General features: G+C 56.0%; 1 protein-coding gene across 1 annotated transcript; it reads right to left on the bottom strand.

Annotated features, from left to right (window-relative positions):
• Positions 1-1899: 1899 nt before the first annotated feature.
• On the bottom strand, positions 1900-24587 carry NPFFR1 (neuropeptide FF receptor 1). The gene is made up of 5 exons (XM_062214294.1): positions 24572-24587; positions 24320-24367; positions 7405-7719; positions 5287-5386; positions 1900-2776 (listed from the first exon to the last, which is right to left on the bottom strand). The coding sequence occupies exons 1-5, from the start codon at positions 24585-24587 to the stop codon at positions 1900-1902; spliced, it is 1356 nt and encodes a 451-aa protein (XP_062070278.1).
• Positions 24588-25819: the final 1232 nt, after the last annotated feature.

Consider the following 25819-nt stretch of genomic DNA (forward strand, 5'->3'; position numbering starts at 1 on the left):
TCTCTCTCTCCCTCTCTCTCTAACTCTGACTTTCAAATAAATAAATAAATCTTTAAACACACACACACAAAATAACAACACAGTGAATGGTGATCTAGGTAGGATTTTTTTGGCAGTCACACCTGTCACACATGGTATCTTAAGGGGAAAAAGGGAGTCCCAGTGGGAAGGTTGGTGGGGTTGAGTGCCTTGGCATCCCTCCCTCTCCCCCAGGAGCTATGATTTTGTGCGGGGGGAGGCCAGGCTACAAGAGAGACACACAGCCAGACAGGAGAAAACAGACCATGTCTCCAGCAGACCTCATCCGGCCGCAGGCCAGACCTGTGGGGGTGAGAGAGAGTCCTTTCTCTGGCCTGTTCTTAGGGTGAGGAATCAGAATTATTCAAACAGCTGGGGGCTGTTGCCGCCTGTGTGGCACAGGACACCATACAGCACCAGCAAACTCCACTGAGACTCATCCAGACTCCCAGCATGACACAGGGCCACGGCAGAGCTGGGCAGGGCACCTGGCACACGGGAACAGCCATCACACACAGAACAGCGTAAGCCAGGAACTGCAAGAGTACACACAACAGACTCCAATTTCCCAGACCAAGAACTCAGGCTCCGAGACTCACGTTCAGTGAGTGTTCTGGTTCACCCTCGGGCAGAAAACCTTCCAGCTCTCCTCCTTGCCTTGCCCTGCACCACCATCCTAGAAAGGCTGGGTGTGCTGTGGGCAGAGCAATCACAAGAGGAATTTTCACCCAAATCCTGTCCCCCGTGACCCTGTGGCTTTGTGAAATGGCAATCACAGTGTCTCCGTCATCATCTGTGTGAAGCAGATCAGACGGCATCGAGGGCCACGTTTGCACATGTGTAACTGCTTAGGAATTTGCTTCTGCTAAGACACCCAGGACTTAGAGTAAACAGGGTTATGTCATTATGTGTGGATTAAGGAAGCAATCAGAGCCCCAGAGCCCTGCAGATGTTTGGGGCAGATGTTTGAGGATGGTTCAGGGCAGTCCTGTCTCCTGGAGAGGAGCCTCATTTCCAGACAGCTGGGGAAAGCAGCAAGAGGTCTCACTGCTTTGTAAGGTGTGTGAGTCACCCAGGCTGGGGGGCTGGTTAGAGTTCCTCCTCTGGGAGTCCCAAGGAGCCACCCCAGCTACAGCTGCAGCTGGCCAACTTCTCCCTCACAGTCTCGGGGCATCCAAGGGGGTGGGAAGTGGTACTGGGTATAGGACACCTGTAATGTGGCCCTGCCTGGGCTGGGGTGGGAGCCGTGGGAGAGAGACCCCTTCTCCCTCCCCTAGGCTCAGACCCAGAGTCCCTGTGCCTGAAGCAGCTCCCCGAGGGCTCGTTCTGAGGTTGCTCAATTGTGGTATCCTGGAAGACAATGGCCCTGCACACTTCTTGAAACAAACAAGATACATCAGAGCTAGCAAGAGGGGTGTACCGTGTCCTCCCAGGCTCAGGGTCAAGGACAGTGGCTTCACTGACAGAACATAAGGGAACACAGGACAAGGACCCACGGATGGCAGGACAGGCTGGCTTGGCTGTCTAGAGCGGCCTCGTTAGCATTGATCCATACCACTGGGCTCCACCTTGGCGGGCCCTCTTGGAGACGGCTGGAGATGGCAGAAATCATGCAAGCATTGGTGTGGCAGGCAGACAGGCCTGCAGGAGATTTCCAGCTGAGAAGCCACAGTGCTGAGAGGCTGTGGAGGCTCCCGGGGGAGGACGGTTCAGGGAGCGCGGGTTCCTTGCCCTGCCCCTGACTCGCCTCCCTCTGAGGGTGAGACTTCAAAGGCAGCCCCAAGCAGCTGCCCACGCCCCGTGGTATCCTCTCTCCTAATGCCCCACCTGGCTGCTAGCAGTGATCACCCTTCCAGGCGGGGCCCACCCTCCCCGGCCACCTCAGGTATCCCAGGCGGGTATGGTGAGGGGCAGGTGGGAGCAGCAGGGCCCCTCCCCGGGCAGGTCCTGGTGGGCCACCCGCCCATGGCGCAGTGGCAGGCGGCCAGGCCTCGCGGCCCCGCTGCTGGCTCCGGACTCAGAGGGCAGCCCGGAGTCGCTGGGCTGCACCTCCGCGAAGATCCGCCTGCGCAGGAGCCCGCCGGGCCGCTCCGAGTAGGCCTCCTTAGGGCCGCCCCACTGCGGCGGGCAGAGGCGGGCGCGGAAGGCGGCCTGGAAGCCGCGGCGGAAGTTCTCGTTGAAGTAGCCGTAGATGATGGGGTTGGCGCTGCTGTTGAAGAAGGCCAGCCAGTGGGCGAAGGGGAAGGCGTAGACGGAGACCAGGTGCAGCTGCGGCTCGCTGAGCTGCCCGTAGTCGATAAGCAGCAGCAGCGCCCAGAGCGGCAGCCAAGACAGCGTGAAGAAGAGCGCCACCATGACCAGCATGTGCACCACGCGCGCCCTGCGCCGCGCCGCGCGCCCGCCCTCGGCCACCGCCTCCCGGCCCGGATGTGCCGGGCCGGCCGCCTGGCACAGCTTGCGGGCAATGCGCGCGTACATGACCACGATGAGCGCCAGCGGCGCCAGGTAGATGTGGGAGAAGAGCACGGCGGTGTAGACTTTGCGCATGCCCTTCTCGGGCCAGGCCTCCCAGCACGAGTAGAGCGGGTAGGAGCGGTTGCTGGCGTCTACCATGAAGTGATGCTCCTCGCGCGTCACGGTCAGGGTCACAGCCGACGGGCACATGATGAGCAGCGCCAGCGCCCAGATGACCGCGATGGTGACCAGCGCCTTCCGCAGGGTCAGCTTCTCGCGAAAAGGATGCACGATGCAGCGGAACCTGTGGCCAGCAAGGGGGTGAAAAGGAGAGAGGCCAAGGTCTGGGCAGGTCCTGGGGCCTGGAGAGGAGCAGAGCTCACTTCGCTGGGGGCTGCGGGATGTGGGCTCTGGACATCCACCAGCGCACCTAAGGCTGAGTCCAGGACCGGCTCCGAAAGTTAGATCCGGGGAGTGTGCAAGCGCGTTAGTTTCTCACCCAGGCTGGAAATCTGCTCATCACACCACTCAGGGCGACAACAGGACTTACAGGATCAAAGGAGCAGGAACCCGCAGCCTGCATGGGAAGGATAAATCCCGCCTGTGCGCTTTGCGGGATGCCCCATTAGCAGAGCAGGCTGCCTGCGCGCCCAGGGGCCTCAGTGAACACAAATGTCAGCTGTTTACGGATCCCGCTAGGAAACCCTGGGAGGTCAGGCATGGAGGCTTGGGGACAAGCTGCCCCATGTGGTCTTGGCCAACCTCCCTGTGTCATCCTGGCCAGTCCCCTTGCCCTAGTAGGACAAGTCTGCACCTTTTAAGTCCTCATCAGGACATCTCCATGGCAATTATTATTACACGCTCAGTCTGCAGAGGCAGAAACTGGGCCCCAGAGGTGTTAAGGTCAAGGTCACACAGCTGGCGAGCGGCGAGGACCACTGCCACGGAACCCAGGAGCTGTCAACTCTCGCCATGCGATGGGATCTCCTAAAGCCTTTTTAAAAAATATAAATGCCTCTGTCTGTCTCTCCTGGCCAAAGATTCCAATCGAACGAGTCTGGGAGGAGGTTTCAGCACTGAGTTTTCTAGGAGCTCCTGGAGAGAAGCAAGTGCAGAGCCGGGATCAGGAACTGCTGCTACAGATGGAGGAGCCGGCTGCACGCGCCTACAGTGTGGCTCAAGGAAAGGCTCTCTGAAAGCAGGTGCAGTGCCTTCGCATCGCCGTGGTCCAGCAGCGGGCTGAGATAAATGCATGAGCAGACCACCAGAAAGGCAAATGACTGTTTGCTCATCTATTGAGTGAGGCCCATGTGACCTGTGGGGGGGGGTGCTCACTGCGCCTCGTGAGGCACTGTGAGTGCCTCCTGGTGGGAAGAAAGAGGGGCCTCCACTCCATGCCCTGCAAGGTTTCCAGGAAATCGAATCCTGAGGACGGTTCAGGCCGGCTCACCTGTTTGATGGAGGGATACAAGGGCACATGGCTCTTTAGGGGCGGAACACAGAACCAGAGCCGGCTCCAACTAAACACCTCTTACGTGTGGGTAAACGGTGTCCCCCCCAGCCTTGCCCAGCTGGATGGCACCTTTTACTTCTCCATGGCCTGACTCGGGCCTTGCTATCTCCACCTGTCTGGCTTTGACCTGCTGGCTTCACAGCATCACACATGGGAGAAATCTCTAAGGAACAAAGAATTCTTAAAGCATGTTATGTCTCCTAGTGCAGGAGAATCCTGGGGTGGTCCAGGAAGGCCTCCTGGAGGAGACGGGACTTGAAGATGACAGCAGACACCCTGGGAGAGGTCACACACTCTGCACACTCTGGAGTCATCCAGCAGCCACAGCCAGACAAAGGCTGCCGGAGGAGATGGACGCCCCCAGGCACCCAGCTGTTGCCAGCCTGGTGGAGTGAGGACCCCAGCCCCATCACTGAGGCCGCCCACTTCAGTGAGTTATACAAGTACGGGTTGTGGGGGCAGAGGTGGAGAGAGGAGTGGGGCTGAGAAGGGCCTGTGCATGGGAGAGGGCAGGGAGGAGGGTAGGGTTGTTTGGAAGAAACAAAAAATACTGACAGCCGACATCTGGGCTCTGTGCCGGGAACTGGGCTTCAGCTGCCCAAGCGGAAGCTCTTGGAAGCCTCCCAGGCACCCCAGAGGGCACAGCCTCGGTGTAGCTGTGACTGCAGAGGCTCAGGGTAGGTACGTGACTCACCAGCATCACAAAGCCGGGCAGTGATGGGAGCAAACCCCACCCCCAATTTACTTTCCTGCGTCCTGAGCCCTGGGGGAGGCACCCGGAGGCAGCACCCACGACTCCTGCAGGTGTGGCAGGGGGAGGGGCAGTTCAAGACAGAAGACTCTGGGCCCAGGGCTTGTCCAAAGCCTCGTGGTTCCCTGGCCCCATTCCATCCCTCAGGCCACATGAATAGACCCACCCTGAGCAGAGAATCTCATGGACTCTGAGGTTGGAGATGAGGTGGATATGGCCGGTGACGAAGGCCTGGACTGCCCGGGACCAGTGCCGGACAGTGCGAAGGAGCAGGGTGAGACCCTTCCTCCCCAGCCACCCCGAGGCCCAGGCTGGCCCCCCTGGCCCTGGCTCCCGAGGCTCAGGAACTACAGTCTGCCCGCAAGCCCCTCGCAGGGCCCAGGAATCCCCCTAATGCTTCTCAGGAGTTGCCTCCAGGCCCTCCAGAAAGAGGCAGTGACATCCTCAGGTGGCCCTCGGCTCTAGAGGCCGCAGCCCCAGCCTTCCGGCCAGCCCAGCATCATGCCGGGCTTGGTCCGCCCAGGGACTCTCTGGCCAGGAAGATGCTTACCTTTCCACAGCGATGGCCACGAGCGTGAAAACGGAAGCTGACACGGACATGCCCTGCACCAAGCCGCTCATCTTGCACGTGGCATTGTCGAAGGGCCACCCTGCAATGACAGAGGCCCCCCAAGAAGTGAGCCACACCCACCAAGAGCCAGAGACAGCAGGCCATGCAGTCCAGGTCCCCTAGGGAGTTCCCATCTTCCCTCCAAGTCCCACTAGGCAGCCATGGGGCCTTTGCTTGCATACTTCCAGGAAGGGGCAGCTGCCCAGCCCATACCAACCCACACTGCGCAAAAGATATCCTTTATATTGACCAAGGTGTTCTCTCGGTGAGCTACGGACCATGCAGCCCACCCTGCTTCCTGTTCCCACAGCCCTGCTGCAGGTTCCGGGCCCGCGGTCCTCCACCCGGAATCTCCTGGAGAGCCTGGAAGTGCACCATCGCCCGGGCCCACACCATGCCAGCTACCATCAGGATCGCTGTGGGTGGACCCAGACATCACTATTCTTAAACCTCCCCAGGGGATTTGCGTGGCGGCCCAAGTGGAGAGCCAGTAGGACAAATCGATGGTGACTGCAGGACTAAGCAGGTATAAGCCGCTCCAGTCTGGTGTCAGTGCCCTGATCCCCGCGCTTGTGCTCTGTCGGAAGATGTAGGCCCCACCTGCCTGCAGGTGTGGGCTCCTGAGGCTACGTTTGGGTGACTGCCTGGTGTCTCCACCCCGCTAGGCAGGGCCTCCCCACCTCGTCAGCTGCGCGTGGGTTGGGCATCCTCTGCTGAGACCAGGCTCCTCCTTTTGCCACCAGCCTTCTCCCACACTGACTTCTGCCTGAACACTCACCAGGTACTGGGCGCTGTCCCGTTCAGTCCTTGCCACAACCCTGTCATTATCACCCCCCTTTCGCAGATGTGAAAACTGAGGGTGGGAGGGATTCACTGATGTCTCTGTCCCCCTAAGTCACTACATGTGAGTGCAGAAAGTCAGGTCTGGGTGCTTGGGTGGGGGTGGGGGAGCCATGGAATGCCCACACTGCTACAGACAGCTGCCTGGTTCCATTTTGGAAATCTGTGTGCCGTGTGTGCAAGCCTTCCTCCCAGGGACATTTCCGCTGCGGCCCAGCCCATTAGGGGACTCACTGCAATGGTATTTGTAGTGATGGGGAGTGGGAGGCTCACAAAACCAAACAAGCCCGCATGGCAGCACTTGCCAGTTTCTCTGCTGTAAATCTCCTATGTGACACAGCTCCAACTACCAGCATGATTATCACGGTACACAGACAGTGGGAGAGAAAAGCGCACAATTGGCTCTTGTGGACTGGCATAAGCTGGCTCTGCCACCGGGTAGAGGCCCCCCTGGAGTGCTTCTCTGGAAGATTAGCGAGTAAACGCCGTGGACACACACACACCATGCAACACCAGGCAGCTGGTAGACATGCAGATGAGATGTCCCCACGGATGGAAGTCTCAGCGAAAGAAAGAAGAAGTAAAATGAGGTCTCCAACACAAAACATCCATTTAAAGTAACAACATAGGCCCAAGAATCACCAGGAAGAGCCTGACACGGAGAAAGTATAAGGGGGGGCACCAGCCCTCCCAGACGTTAAAACACACTGTCGGACCTCTGTGAATTAACACGTGTGCGGCCAGTGCAGGGAGACACAGAGAGCGGGCAGAAGGGTGGGAAGCCCAGCAGGAGACAAGTGCAGCAGAAATGAGCTCACAAGGGCAGCACCTGACACCACCGGGGCCAAGACCCATTCTTGTCAACTTTCTATTTATTTATTTACTTTTTATTTGAAAGGCAGACGGAAAGAAGGAGATCTTCCATCTGCTGGTTTACTCCCCAAATATCTGCAACAGCTGAGCTGGGCCAGGCCAAAGCCAGGAGCCTGGAACTCCATCCAAGTCTCCCATGTGGGTGTCAGGGACCCAAGGACCTTAGCCACCATCTGCTGCCTCCCAGAATGCATTAGCAGAAAGCAGGACTGAAATGGAAGAGCTGGAACTCCAACCAGACAGTCTGATAGGGCATGCAGATGTCCTGCGTGGTAGCTTGGAGTCCACTGCGCTAAACTGGCCCCCAGACAGGGACAGGCAGGGTGTCCCACTGCCCATGCTCACCTGTAATGAGGTTGTCCACGAGGGTGGTGGGCATGCAGAAGATGCCCACCAGCAGGTCGCTGACAGCCAGGTTGAGGATGAACATGTTGGTGACGGTGCGCATGTGCCGGTTCCTGAGCACGGTGAAGCAGACCAGGGCATTGCCCACCATGCACAGGAGGAAGATGAGCACGTAGGCCACGATGAACATGGCTGCCACTGGCGAGGAGTGCTGGTAGTAAGAGGAGAAGGTGAGGTTTGCAGGCAGGCCGGCCTCTGTGGTACTCCCATTCGGACTTGTGACCCAGCTGCCATTGGGAGGCTGGGAGGGCTTCCCTAAGGCCAAAGCAGCACATGGTCAGGACCCCAGGCAGAGCAGAGACGACTGACTTCTCCCCACTCCCGAGATCCTTCTGTGTGCCAAACCCGAGCACATCCCAGTGCCCGGTCATGTGCCCAGCTCATTGCAGCCAGATCCACCGATCCAAGACTGTCAGCCCCAACTACGCAGACCCCCACCTCACACCCCATCTTGCCCATGACTCATTCCTCATGCGGGTTGACTTTTATAAATTTATTTATGGGGGCCAGTGTTGTGGCATGGCAGGTTAAGGCACCACCTGCAATGCCAGCATCCAATATCAGAGTGCCAGTTTGAGTCCTGACTGCTCCACTTCCGATCCAGCTCACTGCTAATGTGCCTGGAAAATCAGCAGGAGATGATCCAAGTGCTTGGGCCCCAGCTACCCACGAGGGAGACCCAAGATGGAGCTTTGGGATTTCGGCTTTGACACTGTTGCAGTCGTTTTGGGGAGTGAACCAGTGGATGGAAAATTCTCTCTCTCTCTCTCTCTCTCCCTACTATCTCTATCTCTGTCTCTGTCTCTTTGTCTCTCTCTCCCTCTCTGTAACTCTACCTTTCAAACACATACAACTTAAAAAAATATGTATTTGTCTTTTGAACCAGAGATAGAGAGGACTCTCATCTGCTGAGACACTGTTCAAATGCCCACATCTGGGGCTGGGCCAGGTTGATGCCAGAAGCTGGGAATTCAGTCCAAGCCTCCCACATGCACGGCAAGGACCCAAGTACTGGAGCCATCGCTGCTGTCTTCCTGGGTACATATTAATAGAAGTTGGAGACGTGAACCCAGATACTCCGATATCGGACAGAGGGGCCCCGATAGGCAGTGCAGCTGTTGGGCCACACTCCCAGCCCATCCTTAGCCAATGCTGCTTATTCTCCACTAACCCCCTCCCCACCCAGGATCCCTTCCTCTGGACTTACTCTGTGCCCAGGGCTGACCTCTGCTTCCCTTACCCTTGCACATTCAACCCACCAGAAGGACGTCCATAGCCAGGGCCCCCTCCTACCCTGAGGTCGGTGCTCCACCTGCTTGGCATTTAACAAAGCCCTTCCTATCTGTCATTGTGTTGAGCCCTCTGAGTCACCCCATGATGTAAGCCGGTTAAGACTTAGCCCCATCTGAACTGGGGATCAGAACGGCTCCAGGACCTGATCAGGGTCCCACGGAGTGGGAACCACCCCCGTGGACAACCTCATCACAGGTGAGCGTGGTCAGCAGATGGCGGGCAGTGGGAACACCCTGTCTGTCTCTGTCTCTATGCCTCTATAATAAAATTTGAGGAGAGGCAGTTTAGCACAGTGGAGTCCAAGCTACCACTTGGGACATCCGCATCCCCTATCAGATTGCCTGGCTGGAGTTCCAGCTCTGAGGGTCCCTCACGCGGGACCGGGCTTCGTATGGATTCCCCCAGCCGTGCTTCCGGCACAGCCCAGCGTCCAACCACAGCTCTTCGGGGAAGTCATTAGTTGCGGCAACTCACGATGCTGCCTCACACTCTCCCCCTGCCTTCCCCTGGGACGGACTGCGGCCTGTTGTGGGGATGAAGCATCTCTGGGGAGCCCTTCTCTGTCACAATCAGAGCTCAGCCTGGCGGCCCACTGGAGACCCCGGGGAGGAGCAGGCCAATGAGCTGGCGCCGTGCAAGCCACAGGGAGCAGTGGGTGCAGTGGGGCAGGAAAGCTGCTGCTGGAGGGGGAGAGGCTGGAAATTTCCAGTGCATGGCGACAGGAGCTGCTTGGCCCTCTCAGTGGTTTCCAACTGTCCTCAAATTTCTTTAGTAGAGAAGACGCCAAATGTGTGCGAGAGGGACGATTGTAGTGGACCTGAATGAGAGCATGAGGTTCAATGAACCATTACAAGGAGAATGGCATGAAGAAGTCCCGTGTGTGGATCATCTACTTCAGCAAGGACCAACTCAAGATCAATCAGCTCTCATGCCTGCTCCCACCTCTTTCTGGGTTATTCTGAAGCAAATACCAGATGTCACTTCCTTCCATCCATAAATACTTTCATCTGTGTTTCCAAAACATAGGGACTCTTAAACTCCAAAAATAACAAATTAGGATCAGGTTATTATGTAACCTAACAAAATTTAAAAGTTGCATCATAATATTATCAAATGTCCAGCATGCAAAATGCTCTCATTGTTTCATAATTTTTTAAGTAGTAGATTTGTTTTGATTGAAGAACCAACAAGGTTCCCCTGCTATTACCCAGTATTATATGACAAAACACCCCAAAACTTAGCAACGTGGCACTGCAGCTTGGCAGCCTGGGTGGTCCTTCTGCTCCTCTCTCTTGGGATCACACACCTGCAGCCGTCTAATGGCTCGACTGGGGCTGGAGGGTTCAAGGTGACCTCTGCGCGTGGCTGGTGGTTAGTTCCAGCTGTTGGCTGAGTGTCTCAGTACTCTGTGTGGGGGCTGGACTGGGCTTCTTCAGAGTAGGGTGGTCTCATGGGCTTCCTAGGACCTAGGCTGTGGGATTAGCACATGGCTTCTGCGGTATTCTGTTGCTCAAAGCAAGTCACCAAGGGTAGCCCAAATTCAAACCAGTGGAGAGAGTGTTTCCGCCTCTCGACAGAAGAGCAGCAGGTGTGGCCACAAGAGTGCGATTCACAAAGGCCTGTTATTGCAAAACCACTGCCTTCCCCACGGTTGTTCCCCTGCCCCGTCTCCAGCCTCTTCTCGCCTCTGCAATTTGTTTGTCACTTGTCCGCAGAGTTGCCTGCAGCAAGAATCCTGCAGATTGCTCCCTCCTCATGTCCATTTCACACACTCCGCGTGTCCCCTGGGTTTCCTGTGACTGGCAGCTAGATCAGTCGGAGCAGATTATGTCTGGCGGGCTCTTTGATGTGTGAGTTTGATGCACTGTCAAGCTCTCCATCAGCTTTCCATCTCATGTTTTCAGCAGTCACTAATGATCACTGCCTACACCGTCCCGTGCATTCATAAACAGCTAACACTCTTACTGTGGTCTCTGCTGACTCCCCCTCCCCGCCCCCGCCCCCGCCCAGCCCAGGGCGCTCTTGCCTTTGCCTGCCACGCTCCGGCCACTTTGACATCCTCTTGGCTCCTTCACAGTCTTGCATTTTCCAACCCCAGGGCCTTTGCTCTTCCTCTCCTTTAGTCCTCAACTCAGATCCTGTCTTCCTAGAGACCCGGAACCTGACTACTCAGACACACCCTGTGATTCGTCATGGTATCTTGTTTGCGTTCTTCAATCTGTCAGTATGTTCTCTGTTTTCAGGTTCGTTGTCTTTTCCCCCATGCCTGAAAGCCCACTCCTGGACAGCAGGCCTCTCCCGTGTCCTGTCAGCCATGTCCCTGGCGTCCTGGCACTGCCCGCCCATAGTAACTGGTTCAATTGACAACCCGTGGTCATGAAATGAATTACCACTGGAAGGAAGCAGACAGGACGGGAAGCTGGGTCCCCACTCCAGCTGACAGGGGCTTGTCTGAAGTAGGTAGGGCTGTGCCGCCAGGCCTTCTGCAAGCCCCCCACCCCCAAGAAAGAGTCCCCATGAAAGGCGCTGCTCATCCCGCAGCCTGCTGGGAGACAAAGCTTGCGGCTCACCCTGCTGAGTGTCAGAATCAACTCTGAATCACACGGCGGCTCTCCGTGGGTGTGGATGAGTACAGGAAAATGCCAGCGCTGTGCCTGCTGGACTTCAGTGTCTGCTTCCCCACCTGGCCTCCCCCTGGCCTTCACATTTGGGTTCCGAAGCCTTGCCCCTGGGGAGGGCCTGGGAGGGACCCTGCCCGCCTCTGGCACCTCAGGCAAGCCTGGAAACGCAGATGCAGGCTTAGCCCAGCTTCCAGCCCTGCTCATCCACCCTGCCTCAAGGAGGAAAAACTTCTTTCCACTCCCTGTCATTGCTCGGCTTAGGGGCGGGGTGGGGTGGAGGCGCCCCATCTGGGCTCCACATCGGCAGCCAGACCTCATTACGGCCCTGGACTTGTCCTTCCTGGGATCTGCTTTACGGGGTACAGGCTGGGAAATTTTCATCCACTGCACCCAGTTAAGCCCTTCCCATACTGACGGAGCTCCGCAGAGGTGTCAGGGCACAGTGATGCCTGTCGCGGGGGGCACTCTGATGATCCACAGAGACCAGAGCCGGGGCCGCTGAGAGCTGGGGCTGCAGAGAACAGTGGTTTTCAAAGTAAGGGCCCCGGCTGTGGCATCCACTTTGCCTGCACCTGTGGGAAACAGAAATTCCTGGGTCTCATCCCTGACCTAGGTAACCAGAAACCTTGCGGCCCAGACACAGCTATTACATCTATTTAAAGAAAAAGAAAAAAAAAAAAAAAAAAAAAGACTGTGGAGCCAGTGCTGTGGCACAGCGGGTAAAGCTTCTGCCTATGACACTGGCATCCCATATAGGTGCCGGTTCATCCTGGCTGCTCCACTCTGACCCAGCTCTCTGCTAATGCACCTGGAAAAGCAGCAGAAAATGACCCAAGTTCTTGGGCCCCTGCACCCATGTGGGAGACCCGGATGGAGCTCCTGGCTCCTAGCTGCAGTCTGGCCCAGCTTTAGCCACTGCAGCCATCTGGGGAGTGAAGTAGCAGATGGGGCAATCTCTCCCTCTGTCTTTCCCTCTCTCTCTATAACTCTGCCTTTCAAATAAATAAGACAAATCTTTAAAAAAAGAATTTTTTTTTTCATTTTACTTGAAATGGAGAGATCTTCCATCTGCTGCTTCACTCCCCAGATGCTCACAACACTGGATCAGGGTGAAGCCAGAAGCCAGGAACACCACCCAAGTCTCCCACAGGGTGGGCAGGGAGTGGTCCCCTGCCTCCCAGGGTGCACACTGGCAGGAAGCTGAATCGGAAGCAGAGGAGCCGAGACTTGAACCAGGCACCCTGACAGGGGATGTAGGCATCCCAAGTGGTATCTTAACTACTGCACCAAATGCCCATCCCTGTTGTTTTTTATTTTTTTAAGATTTATTTTATTTATTTGAAAGACTGTGTTACAGAGAGAGGTAGAGGCAGGGGGGGGGTCTTTTATCCTCTGGCTCACTCCCCAAATGACTGCAATGGCCAGAACTGAACTGATCCAAAGCCAGGAGCCAGGAGCTTCTTCCAGGTCTCCCATGCAGGTGCAGGGGCCCAAGGACTTGGACCATCTTCTACTGCTTTCCCAGGCCACAGCAGAGGAACAGCCTGGACACAACTCGCGCCCATATGGGATGCCGGCACTGCAGGCTGGGGCTTTAACCCGCTACACAACAGCGCCAGTCCCTGACCCTGTTTTAAATGCTAAAGCACCTGCCAGATGACTCTGATGAACCACAGAAAACTTGGGCCAGGGCCCTGGCAGTGGACACACTAGGAGGCCCAGCGTCCTTCCTGCCTCTGTACCTCCGTGGGGGCCAGTGCTCTTATCTTGAAAGCAGAAACCCAGCCCTTTCCTGTCTGTGACCTGGGGTGGGTCACGTCACCTCTTGGCTTTGGCCCAGTGGAGACAGGCGGGTTGTGGATCCGTGAGAACAGCACGGAGCTCGTGCCACAACAGCCCCAGCACCGAGAATATAGTTTAGGCCTGTCTGCAAGCCCAAAGAGAGAACAGCGCCCCAAGGGGCTGTCCTTTCCTCCACCCACAGCTCTTCTGCCTATAACTTCATCGCCATCGCCACCTACTGGTTTGTTCTGGTAACACGTGGGAACGCAGCCGCACTGGAGAGTCGCTCGCCCAAACATTCCTTCATAGCTCAGCTGGGTGACCTCAGGCCTAGATCACAAAGGGCTGGCCCCGCTGAAGGACACCAAGCCAGGGCTGCCAGGAGCACACCGTACAAAGCAGGACAAACGGCTGATAACCGCACAAGACACCAAGCTCATTTCTAATTTAAGAAATGCCATTCTAGGGGCCGGCGCTCTGGTGGAGCGGCTGCCTGCAGAGCCGGCATCCCAACTGAGCGTTGGTTCAAGTCCTGGCTGCTCCACTTCTGATCCAGATCTCTGCTATGGCCTAGGAAAGCAGGGGAAAATGGCCCAAGTTCTTGAGCCCCTGCAACCGCGTGGGAGACCTGGAAGAAGCTCCTGGTTCCTGGCTTCGGATCAGCTCAGCTCCGACAGCTGCGGCCATCTGGGGAGTGAGCCAGCAGATGGAAGACCCTTCCTCTCTGTGTCTACTTCTAATTCTCTGTGTAACTCTGACTTTCAAATAAATAAATAAATCTTTAAAAAAAAATGCCATTTTAAAAGAACCCAGAGCTGGCATTGTGCTAAGCCTCCCCCTGTGGCACTGGCATCCCATAGGGGCACCAGGTGTGTCCAGGCTGTTCCTCTGCTTTGGCCTGGGAAAGCAGTAGAAGATGGTCCAAGTGCTTGGACCCCTGCACCCACATGGGAGACCCAGAAGAAGCTCCTGGCTCCTGGCTCCTGGCTTCAGATCAGCCCAGCTCCGGCCACTGCAGCCATTTGGGGAATGAACCAGCAAATGGAAGATCTTTGTCTCTCTCCCTCTCTCTGTCTGTAACTCTCTCAATTAAATAAATAAAATATTTAAAAGTAAAAAAAAAAATAAAGAACGCAGAGATAACCTTTTTGTCCATTAGACTGGCAGAGATGAAAGTACCCAGGGAGGGCCAGAGTGGACTGCGCAGCCTGAGAGGGGGTGGGGGTGGAGACACAGACCAGCTCAGCCTTCCCAGGACAGGCCCCTCGTCCAGTGCCCTGACGAGGGTTGCCTCTCAGGTCAGTGGGGGGAGATACTGGCCATGGATGGTAATGGTTACAAAAGAGCACACACATGCATTAGAAATCCATCAGTACAGAGAGTGTATATGTTGTCGTGAACTCTAGCTGAATTTTAAAACATTTACAGTGTATCCCCAGGGGATGGTGTTTCCTCCAGTGAGTTTTATTTTCTGTCTTCTATCTTGCATCTGGACTTCCTGATCAGAAGGAAACTGACACATGTGATAAAATACTCAGCCCCAACTCACATCAAAACCACCTGGCTTTTCACATACGGATGCCACTCACCCTAGCTCTGTGTGTCAGCTTCAGTCCCCACGCTCGGGCACTCAGAGTCACATTTAGTGAGGCTCAGACTGAGACCGACGCATTTCAACTCACTTCACAGATGCGTTCCTAGCATTGTTCTTGAGAGACCAAGAAGGGGTCCCCGTCCGGAAGGCATGTACGGCCGTGGACAGCACTGGACCCTCTGCCAAAAGAGCACCCAATGGGCAGGACAGCGGCGGGCATCAGGGCTTTGGCGCCATTACCCTTTCTTTTCTTTTCTTTTTTTTTTTTTTTCCTCCCAGAGTGCACATTGGCAGGAGGACTGAACCAGGAGTGGAGCGAGGACTTGAACCCAGGCACTCCAGTATGCAAGGCGGGCATCCCAAGCAGTGTCTTAACTGCTCTGCCACCTGCCCACCCTGCAAGGTATGTTGAGTTTGGGGTGGCTCAGGGACTGATGATGGGAGACCCTAATCCCCCCCCCCCCCATGCTGCCCCTTGGTACTCCTATGCGAACTGGGAGATCATCAGGTGTCTTCTTTAGCTCGCAAACATGGACGACTTGGGTTTCCGGCCCCTTCTGCTCCGCAGGGGTTCGTTAGCAGGCTCTGCGAGCTGGCAGAGTATGTTATAAGGGGCCACGCAAACCTAAGGGCCGCTTCTTGACTGCGGCAGCCATCTGCCAAGCAGCTGTGGGATATCAAGGTGCCACGGTGGGATTCCGGTTCATCTGGGTTTGTTCCCAAGGAAGCCAGCCTGCACAAGGCCTGTGTCAGTGCCACTCGGGGGAGTGAAAGCTGAACGTGCAGGAGAAGCCAGGAGAAAGGAGCCTTCCTGGGGCCCCCAACTGCTCCTCCTGCAGGCTGAGCCGAGCCCCTCCATCCCAGGTGCCCACCGCAGCAACATGGACTCCGTAAGTCCAGTCCCTTCCTGCTGAGTGAAAGCAGGAGGGCTTTTCAGGAAACATTTGGGCGGCAGGCAAGGCCTAGGAGTTAAAACACCTGCATCTTACATCAGAGAGCCTGGGCTCAATCCTTATCGCTAGCGCCTGACTCCAGCTTCCTGCTACAGCATCCTGCAACTAGCTATTTCAACCTGCTCTGATGGCTCTGGTACTTGATCCCTGCCACCCACATGGGAAATCTGAACTGTGTTCCCAGCTCCTGGCTTTGGTCTTGGCCCAGGCCAGCCGCAGCCATTGTGGGTATTTGGGGAGCAAGCCAGCAGATGGGAGCATTCTTTCTCCAAGTCTAGGTAGACACATTTTTTTAAATGAAGAAAAAAAATTATTTGGGTTGGCAAAGGCCAAAGACTTTGGGGGCTGGGTTTCTGAGGCAGCCGACAGGAGCCCCAGACAAACCTTTTTTGTGCTTTCCCCACTACACTGAGGTCTGGTCCCCGCGTGTCACTGCTCCAGGAGCTCTCTGGCTTCCTGACTTACCCACCAAAGCCTGTATTCAGGAGAGGTCCCAATGCAAGTCACTCACCTCTCAGTGAAAACCGCCTTGCTCTGCCTCTTGCGAACACCTATTCTCTTACTCTCGACCTACTGAGAGCAATTCCAAGCCTTGGAAAGTAAGGGTAGGAGACACTTGTTGGGGAGGGGAGGAGAAAAGAAAGGGGCAGGGGATTCTCCTCTCCTGCTCCCGGGCAGGCTAAACACAGGCCCTGGAGCTCTCTTTCCTGGTTCTATGGCTGTTTGCTTCCTTGGGGCCTGCTGCTCAGTCTGCCTGCAGCACTGGTCACATTTTGCTTCCCGCTTCAGCTAGGTATACAGCGTTTTTTCCCTTCCTCTAAGCAAGAAACTCCTTAGGAGCAGACACTATGCCTAATCCGGCTCAGAATGCTACCCACTACTTGGCATAGGGCCTAAAACATGTAAATGATTGATGGGTGTTGGTAACGACTATAGATTCTGAAGGCAATGAGTTTTCTTTCAAGCACAGCTTTGGCTGCATCACATACGTTCTGACATAGTTTGTTTTCATTACTGTTGCAATATAATTTATATAGCTCCAAACTATCTCCGATAAGGAAAGGAGAATAATTTCCATTTCCCAGGAAAAATCAAAGTTCAAACAGCCTTGCTTCCAAACACAGCGTGTGCAGTGATGGGGTCCCAGGCTTTGTTTGTCTCCAGGTTTTAGGGTCCACCCAGTAAGCCAGGAGACCTGGTCTGAGTCTGAGCCTCTGTCCTGGCTCTGCCACCTCCAACCGTTCTCTCATCCTCCCTGGGTATCACCAGCTTACCTGGAAAGACCTGCAATGTCTCTTAGCAACAACTGAGACTCCAAGAACAACACCGATCTTACTTCTTGAGGCTCCCCGCTAATGAAGCTGATATGGCAAATGCTGCATGCGCTATTCCCCGGCCTGGAGAAGCAGGCACACCGTAGCCGAAGGCAGAACCAGGTCTACTCTGGGATCCACTGAGAAGTAATGGAAGAGGACTCCTATCCCCTAGGGGATCCCTCCTTCCTCCACCCAGTACCTCTCAAGCAGGTGTCACCACCGGAGTCTCAGCATCCCTGCCCCAAGTGACTTAAGTCCTCTCTCCCTGTCCTTGGCAGGATCTTCGTTTAGGGAAGACTCTGATCACCTTGTTTACTCAGATGATGAAATGACTCATAATAACTTAAAAGTGCTGTGTCTCTTTTGGGGTGTTTGCATTTCAAAAGGAGTCAGAACTGAAATCAGAAAACGCTAAGCTCTAATGATGCAGTTTTAGTTATTGATGAGAGCGGCCGCAGGCTTTTGAGCAGGAGACTTAATCTAATTCTCTTACAGTTGTATTTGGGCAGCCCTGGTAGAAATGAACTGTGTAGTTAGTTCCATCCACGGTGCTTTGGCCTCCTCATTTGTAAACCAGGGTTATACAGCTGTTTACACAGTCCTGTCCCTGCTGTAAGAGTCTGAGGTCTTCCCAATAGCATGGGCCACAAGCAGTGACTGGAGCACTGTGCATACTGCAAGTGTCCCCCGAGCCCACTGCGGGCAGCAGAGCAGCCCATCACAAGGCAGCTCACGGCCCCAGCGAGAGCAGACCTGCGCCCACCTGGTCTCAGCCGAAGCCGCACCTGTCCCCCATTCCCAGCAAGACAGGCAGGAGGAGCGCAAATCTTCAGGACTGAGCTGCACACCGCCTCCCTGGAGGCTGCAACCCCACAGTGTCCGCAGACCTCCTACAGACCCAGCCAGGGCGAGCTGCACCCCCTGAGCCTCCGTTTCTTCATCTGTTAAATGGGAGTGAGGCCATCTCCCTGCCTGCTTCCCAGCCTGGAAGGGAAGCTCCAGGTGGTAGAGCACTTTGTGGCAAAGGGCAGGACACAGTGAATCTTGGAAATGCAGCAGCATCTCCAAGAGGCATGCAAAACACTCACCTGGACCACCTGCGTCCCATACCGGAGGGAAACCACCTGGTTTACTTCTCTCCCCCCCCCCATCCCTATCCCTGTCCCTGTCCCTATCCCTTTCCCTATCCCTGTCCCTCTCCCTCTCTCCCTAGCAGGGACTCAGCAGATTGCGGTGGTGTTAGAAGGTTTCTGGGTCTCTAACCCCTAGGAGAACTCCCTGTCTGCTCCCCAGTCAGTCATCAGACTTTGCTCAGGCTGGACGATGCGAAACAGGAAAGGGGCAGGTCCAGCCAGCTCTCCTGACCTTGGGCTGGCTTGTCTGACCGCAACTTGCCCCTGCCGGTCCTGGCTCTGCTCCCTGGAGCTGCTCAGAACAGTGGGCTCCTGTCCCAGAAACATCCCCTCCCTGCCTTCTTCCCACCCCAGTATCCCAGAAGCTGCAGCAAGAGGGGCTCCAGGTCTATGTCATGGTCAGCCCACTTGGACTTGTATCTTTCCTCACGGATACAGCAGGGGGCAGGCTTGGGACCCCACATCCCATACTGGAGCTCTGGTTCAAATCCTGGTTGCTCTGCTTCTGACCCAGCTCCCTGCTAATGCAATGGGAAGGCAGCAGAAGATGGTCCAAGTGCTTGGGTTTCTGCCAGCCAAGTTTGTAGCTCCTGGCTTCAGCCTGGCCCAGCCCCAGCTGTTGCGGGTACTTGAAGATGGAAGATCTCTCTCTTCCTCTGTCACTCTGCCTTTCACATAAATATTAAAATGTTAGGGGCCAGCGCCATGGCTCACTTGGTTAATCCTCCACCTGCGGCACTGGCATCCCATATGGGCGCCAGGTTCTAGTCCCGGTTGCTCCTCTTCCAGTCCAGCTCTCTGCTGTGGCCCGGGAAGGTAGTGGAGGATGGCCCAGGTGCTTGGCCTCCTGTACCTGCATGGGAGACCAGGAGGAAGCATCTGGCTCCTGGCTTCGGATCAGCATAGCTCCAGACGTAGTGGCTAATTGGGGGGTGAACCAATGGAAGGAAGACCTTTCTCTCTGTCTCTCTGTCTCTGTCTCTGTCTCTCTCTCTCTCTCACTGTCTAACTCTATCTGTCAAATAAATAAATAAATAAAAAGAAGTTAGAAAACACAGAAGCACCTCCTCCATTTAAACTGGGTGCCACTGGTTGGTGGGACACAAATCCAGGCCTGACATCTCACTTCTGTTCACGCCTCATCCTCTCCGTCTCAGTCCAGCTCTCCAGGCTGTTGAATAAAACAAACTAACATCACGAGGCCGCTGCCTTGCAGCGCTGTGGCTCCTACCCACAGAGCTGATAAGCAGGCCACTCGTTTTCCTTCTTAGAGACCCCTGCGCTGCCATCCAGCTGCTAATAAAACCCCCGTCGTCCGGCCTCCAGCCTGCCTGCTCCGTGATCCGTCGGTTCATGAGGTTTTCTTGAGCGATCGGTGTGGCATCCTGCTGAACTGTTGTGACTCATTTTCCTGCCTCTCAGAAACAGTCTGAAGGAGGACATTTGGTTGCCTGAGCCCGATTTGTTCTTCGGGAACACCCATGTCGCCTCCTAATGAGGATGCCATTATTTTCTTTCTTTTTGAAAATGTTTTTTCATTTTGCTTTTACAAAGGAAAACAAAAGGATGTGCTTATTATAAAAGCAGTTACGAGTGCTATAGAAAAGAGAGTCAGCATCGCTGAAGTGTCCCAGCCTAAGCGGGGTACAGAGCTAAGCTGCCTGTGGGCTCCCAGCAAGCCACAGTCTGCAGCCTGGAGGCATCGGTGAGGTGGAGGTGGGGGCCACAGTGCCTTGGGCTCCCAGTGCACCCCAGGGCTGCACCCAAGGGACCTCTCTGCCTGACCTGCTCTGAAGCTGCCGGCACGAATGATCCAGACGGCAGGAGGGGAGCAAGCCTCCGCCACCTGGGAGGGGCGTGGGGCGTGTGACTTCGCTCTCCCAGCAGCAGGGAACGCCCAGCTGCCCACGGGGTGTGCACTAGCGCCCCCTCTCTTGCCTTTCCTCCCTTTCCCATCCCACTCCCCTCCTTCCAAATAAACTGTCCACACCCAAGTGCTGATTGTAGAGTTGCTTTCAGAAGCGGGAAAATCTGGGGGCCGGCTCTGCAGCATAGTGGGCTAAGCCACTGCTTGTGACACTGGCATCCCATGCGGGCATGGGTTCGAGTCCTGGCTGCTTCACTTCCAGTCCAGCTCCCTGCTAATTCACCTGGGAAAGCAGCAGAGGAGGCCCAAGTCCTTGGGCCCCTGCCCCACGTGGGAAACCCAGAATAAGCTCCTGGCTCCCGGTCTCAGTCTGGCCCAACCCCTGCCATTGTGACCATTTGGGAGAGTGAACCAATGAATGAAAGCGCTCTGTGTGTGTGTGTGTGTGTCTCACTCTAACTCTACCTTTCAAAAAAAAAAAAAAAAACATGAAAATCTGAAAGGAGGTGTTGGTGACCCTATGTTTGCATGTGTGTGTGTGTGAATAATAAACCTGCGTAGTTCTGAACACAGAGGGCCATTCCACACATGTGTTCTAAAGTCTGGTGTTTTTTTTTTTTTAATTTTTATTTTTTTTAGACAGGCAGAGTGGACAGTGAGAGAGAGAGACAGAGAGAAAGGTCTTCCTTTTTCCGTTGGTTCATCCCCCAAGTGGCCGCTACGGCTGGTGCATTGCGGCCGGCGCGCTGTGCCAATCCGAAGCCAGGAGCCAGGTGCTTCTCCTGACCTCCCATGCGGGTACAGGGCCCAAGCACTTGGGCCATCCTCCACTGCACTCCCGGGCCATAGCAGAGAGCTGGACTGGAAGAGGAGCGACCGGGACTAGAACCCCGGGGTGCCGGCACCAGCGCTGCAGGCAGAGGATTAGCCTATTGAGCCACGGAGCCCTAAAGTCTGCTTTGTTTTTATTACTCACTGAGGCAGCAAGCATATTTCCACGTCAATGAAACCCCAGAAGCCCAGCTTTCAGTGTGTGGTGCGCGGCACACTGTTCATAGGTGTGTTTCATGTTTCACTTATCTAATTGATTTGATCCAGACACCGAGATGGCCCCTGACTGTGTGCAGTGATGAGGCTGCTCTGCCACCGTGCACGGGGCGGCTGCCTCTGAAAGAAGCCTCAATGCCTCCCAAGGGCTTGCTATTCATTCCATAATTTCTCCTGGAATTTTCACAGAGGTCAACATTAATCTTAGCAGTTTAGAGCTTTTTTTTTTTTTAAAAAAAATCTTTCATTTCTTTTTGAAAGTCGGGCTTTTGCCTGTCTTCAGCTCTCCGGCACTTCCTTCATTCCGTGTAATTTCCTCCAAGGCACTGATTACATCTGCAAACGTACCCCATACCCCAGCTGGAGGATATTCTGCGTCTGGGCTTTCAGGGGGAGGTCTTTGTAGGTGGCTCAGTGCTTCCTCCCATCACTCACCTACCTCGCCTCTCCAGTTCCCTTCCTGTGTTCTTTATGCCACCATTTGACACAAAATTGCCAGTGCCCCCCTGCCCACTCTGCCCCAGCCGCTGAGTAGATGCTTTCTTGTTCTCTTTCCTGAGACTCTGGAAGCCGGCGGCTGTCTGGGCTGATTTTCCCTGCCTCTGTTCACCGGCGCTGCAGAGCCCTGGGCCCTCTTCCTCCAGATCCTCCCAGGCTCCCAGATCCATCAGGGCTGCGCGGTCCTGCTCGCATCTTTTGTGTGTCTGCTTTTCAAGCCTGGGCGCAGCGGCAGCTACAAGTGCAGACTCCCCGGATTTTCTATAGAACTCCTTTTTGCTTGACAGAAGTGTCTGTAATTACTTATTGGCATTCCGAGGCTTCATCACCTCTCGTGGCAGCCTCCCCTGACTGGCGTGAATTTGTGCAACACATCTTGTCTCATTTTAGCCCCTCAGCTGCTCCGGGAAGCCAGCCGGAGGTAAGCGGCTCCATTTTACAGACAAGTAAGCAATGGCACCGAGAGGTGTGGCCACCATCTCAGTGACACCCCGCAAGCCACAGGACCAGCCCCCCAGCCTCTGGTTTCTTAGCCCACATAGAGTTCCCCCTGCCTGCACTGTCTGGAAAGGGGTCTGGACCCCCACCGTGCAAGGCTGGAACAACAGCTGTGTGCCTGGCCACTATCCCTGGGGGGGTGGTGAGGTCATAGCTGTTCCCCCTGGGTAGGAAGATCTCTGGAATACCACCCCGCACCCCCACTCCTTCAGGCAGCCACAGTCAGGGAGCACTCCTCTGGAGCTAGCAGCCCTCTCCTCGCCAGAGAAAGGACGCTCAAGCATGGGGGTGCATGTGGAGGGGGAAGTGGAGACCCTCCCCCAGGTGTCTCTCTCTCTGTCTCTGTCTCTGTCTCTCTCTCTCTCTCTCACACACACACACACACACTTGGGGAGGGGGAGAGACACCATGGACATAGATACCCCCAGGTCTCTCCCTCTGTGTGTCTCTGTCCCACTCTCTCAACATAGAGTCAGCTCCAGGTCTCTCTCTCTCTCTCTCTCTCTCTCTCTCTCTCTCTCTCTCTCTCACACACACACACACACACACACACACTTGGGGAGGGAGAGAGACACCATGGACATAGATACCCCCAGGTCTCTCCCTCTCTCTCTCTCTCTCTCTCTCTCTCTCTCACACACACACACACACACACACACACCGTGAACACAGAATCCCCCCGGGTCTTTCTTCCTCTCCCAGTGTCCCCGTCACCCACCGAGGGCCACAGTGCCGCCGACTGCCCCTGTCCCTTTTCGCTCTGCACCTGACTCAGTGTCCCCCGCAGCCCCGGGGCCACTCACCCTCCATGCTGCCAGCTCCCATGCGTTCCGGGCCAGTCTACGACCAGGGAGCCGCGACCCCGCAAGGGGTGGGCGGGGGCAGAGCAGCGCCCCGGGGCGCCCCTGCCCCTGCGCTCTGCAGCTCAGGTCCCGGACGGGTGGAGGCGAGCAGGAGGCGTGCGCTCTCAGGCCCCTGCCCCGGGCTGGTCTCGCTGCCCTCGGAGCCGGGGTTGCGGGCTCCACGCCGCTCCGCTGCCCGCCGGACTCTGCCGCCTGCTAGTCGCCCCGCACCTCCCCGGCCAGCGGGAAGGAGGGGGCTGGCGAGGCGCCGTCGCCATGGAACCCGGCACACCTGCGCCCGCCGAGCGAGGGCGCCCCGACACGCCTGCCTCCTTCCGCGGGACCGAGCGCCCCTCCAAAGCAGGGGACACAGCCCGCCGCCCGCGGAGCCCTGGCCGCGACGCCAGTTACCCGCGCACCCCTCTTCTGGGGCCCCGCACCCGGCTTCTGTCCCCACTCCTCCCCCTTGCCCCAGCCCAGCGCTGGTGTCCAGGACGTGGGCCTTTCTGAGCGGGACAGGAGGTGAACCTGCAAAAACCCTGGACGGCCGAGGGAGGGAGCTGGGCGAGGGCCGCCAGCTCGGAGCCCGCTGGTCAGGCACCCTACGGACACCACCAGAGATCTTTGCCCAGTGAACAGAGGTCTCGGCTTCCAGCGAACGGGATTTAGGGGTTTGTTCCGGGGGACTCTAGGGAAGCCACTTGCTAGCTCTGTCCTAGCTTCCGACTCCACCTGCTCCTCCGTCCTGACCTGCTGGCATCTCTGAGCTCATCACTGGGTCAGACGCTGGCCCTGATCCCCAGCAGTGGGCAGCCTGCCTGGAGCAGGAAGCAGGAGGTGCCCTCTCAAGTCTACCTTTCTGCGGGACAAAGGCCTGAGTTGCACTTGGCTTTCTGCTGCTGCTGCTATTGTCTCAGTTTCTTCATCTGTAAAATGGGGATAAGAACAGTGCAGGGGGCCAGCGCCGTGGCTCACTTGGTTAATCCTCCACCTGCGGCACTGGCATCCCATATGGGCACTGGGTTCTAGTCCCGGTTGCTCTTCTTCCAGTCCAGCTCTCTGCTGTGGCCCAGGAAGGCAGTGGAGGATGGCCCAAGTGCTTGGGCCCCTGCACCTGCATGGGAGACCAGGAAGAAGCACCTGGCTCCTGGCCTTGGATCGGCACAGCGCCAGCCATGGCGGCCATTTGGGGGGTGAACCAACGGAAGGAAGACCTTTCTGTCTCTCTCTCCTCTCTCTCTCTCTGTCTATAACTCTACCTGTCAAATAAACTTAAAAAAAAACAAAACAAAACAAAAAAAAAAAACAAAAAAACAACAAAACCAGTGCAGAACTCCTAGAGCTGTCATGAAGATGAGAAGTTACTACGCCTGGAGCAGTCCCAGCGCACAGCGCTCGCTCTGTTACTTACAGCATCGCGGCTCGGGGAAGGGCTCGCACTCTTCAGGTCCCTCTGATCCTCAGGTCAGCACTGCGACAGTCCTGTTAGCCTCCGGGAGGAAGGCAGCGTTCAGCGCGCTGTGTGAAATCCTGCATTCGCTCAGCACTTCCACTGTCTGCGCGACTTTGGGAGCGTTACACCGTCTCTGTGCCTCAGGGACAACAGCACCCAGCACATTCTGGTGAGAATTAGCCAACCAGTCAATACACGGAAGGTACCTACCCAGCACCTGGCACATAGTAGGTGCTCAACAAACACGAGTTGTCATTTCTGGGGCACTTTGCACTAGACAGTCTTTCCCTCTCACTCCCTTCCCCCTTTCTTTCTCTGATCCTTTCCTCTTTATTATTTTTTAAATAGTTATTTGTTTGAGGGGCCAGTGCTGTGGCGTAGCGGGTGGGGCCGCCACCTGCGGTGCCAGCATCCCATGTGGGCACCTGTTCGAGTCCTGGCTGCGCCACTTCCAATCCAGCTCTCTGCTGTGGCCTGGGAAGGCGGTGGAGGATGGCCCAATGCTTGGACCCCTGCACCCGCGTGGTAGACCCGGAGGAAGCTCCTGGCTCCTGGCTTCAGATCAGCGCAGCTCCAGTCATTGCAGCCAGTCGGGGAGTGAGCCGACAGATGGAAGACTTCTCTCTCTCTCTCTCTCTCTCTCTCTCTGCCTCTCCTTCTCTCTCTGTGTAACTCTGACTTTCAAATAAATAAATAAATCTTTTAAAATTATATTTATTTATTTGAAAAGCAGTGCTCCATCCTTGTTTAACCTAACTACCTCCTGCAAGCCTTCTCTACAAACAGTCACGCTGGGGGACAGAAATGTAGGGAGGACACAAGCATTCAGCCCACTCCCCCTCATCAAGAGCTGAGCCCCCTTCCCTTTTACTGCAGGGTGCCCACCCTCCCATTCTTCCAGGTCAAGGCTGGGGGGGCGGGCTGTAGGAGGTCTCTGCTGGTCTTGCACACCTGCTCCCCAGAGGCTAGAGTGAAGCCCAGGAGCTGCCTGCAGGATCCCTCCCCAGGCGGGGAAGCCGGCTGTCTCCCATGGAAGACTTGGTCTCTCCCCTTGGTTAAGCATGCATGAGGGCCTGTTGGGCAAGGAAAGCCATGGATGTAGCCACCATTTTGGAAAGGCTGGGAGTCTGCAGGGAGGGGAAGGAGGTCTCCGCGTGGCAGGTGTTTGGCTCCTGGCACCCAGGCCCTCGGCATCTGCTGGTTGGCGAGAAGGGGAGCTGCAGAGAGGCTGAGGCAGAAACAGGAGTGGACCCCTCTGGGGAGCCAGAGGCACCCCTCCCTCATCTTAACCAGCTTCAGAGGAGTGCTTCCTTCTAAATGTTGTCAAATGCAACTTAGTGAGCTCTCCTCAGGGAGGCAGCTCAGCTACCCTGATCTGCATTTATAAATGACAAGCAGCGTTTCAAGGGCTGACTCACCCCTACACACAGCCCAGGAGCATTGGCTGGAGCACTGAGC

Source organism: Lepus europaeus, chromosome 17 (assembly GCF_033115175.1).
Source record: "Lepus europaeus isolate LE1 chromosome 17, mLepTim1.pri, whole genome shotgun sequence".
NCBI lineage: Eukaryota > Metazoa > Chordata > Mammalia > Lagomorpha > Leporidae > Lepus > Lepus europaeus.

Excerpts from the sequence above, each read along its gene's own strand:
- NPFFR1 (XM_062214294.1), bottom strand. Across the intron at positions 7,720-24,319 it reads CTTCCCCGAGCCGCGATGCT|GGAAGCCCTCCCAGCCTCCC; the intron begins GTAAGTAACAGA and ends CTTTGGCCTTAG. Across the intron at positions 5,387-7,404 it reads CGTGGACAACCTCATTACAG|GGTGGCCCTTCGACAATGCC; the intron begins GTGAGCATGGGC and ends CTGTCATTGCAG.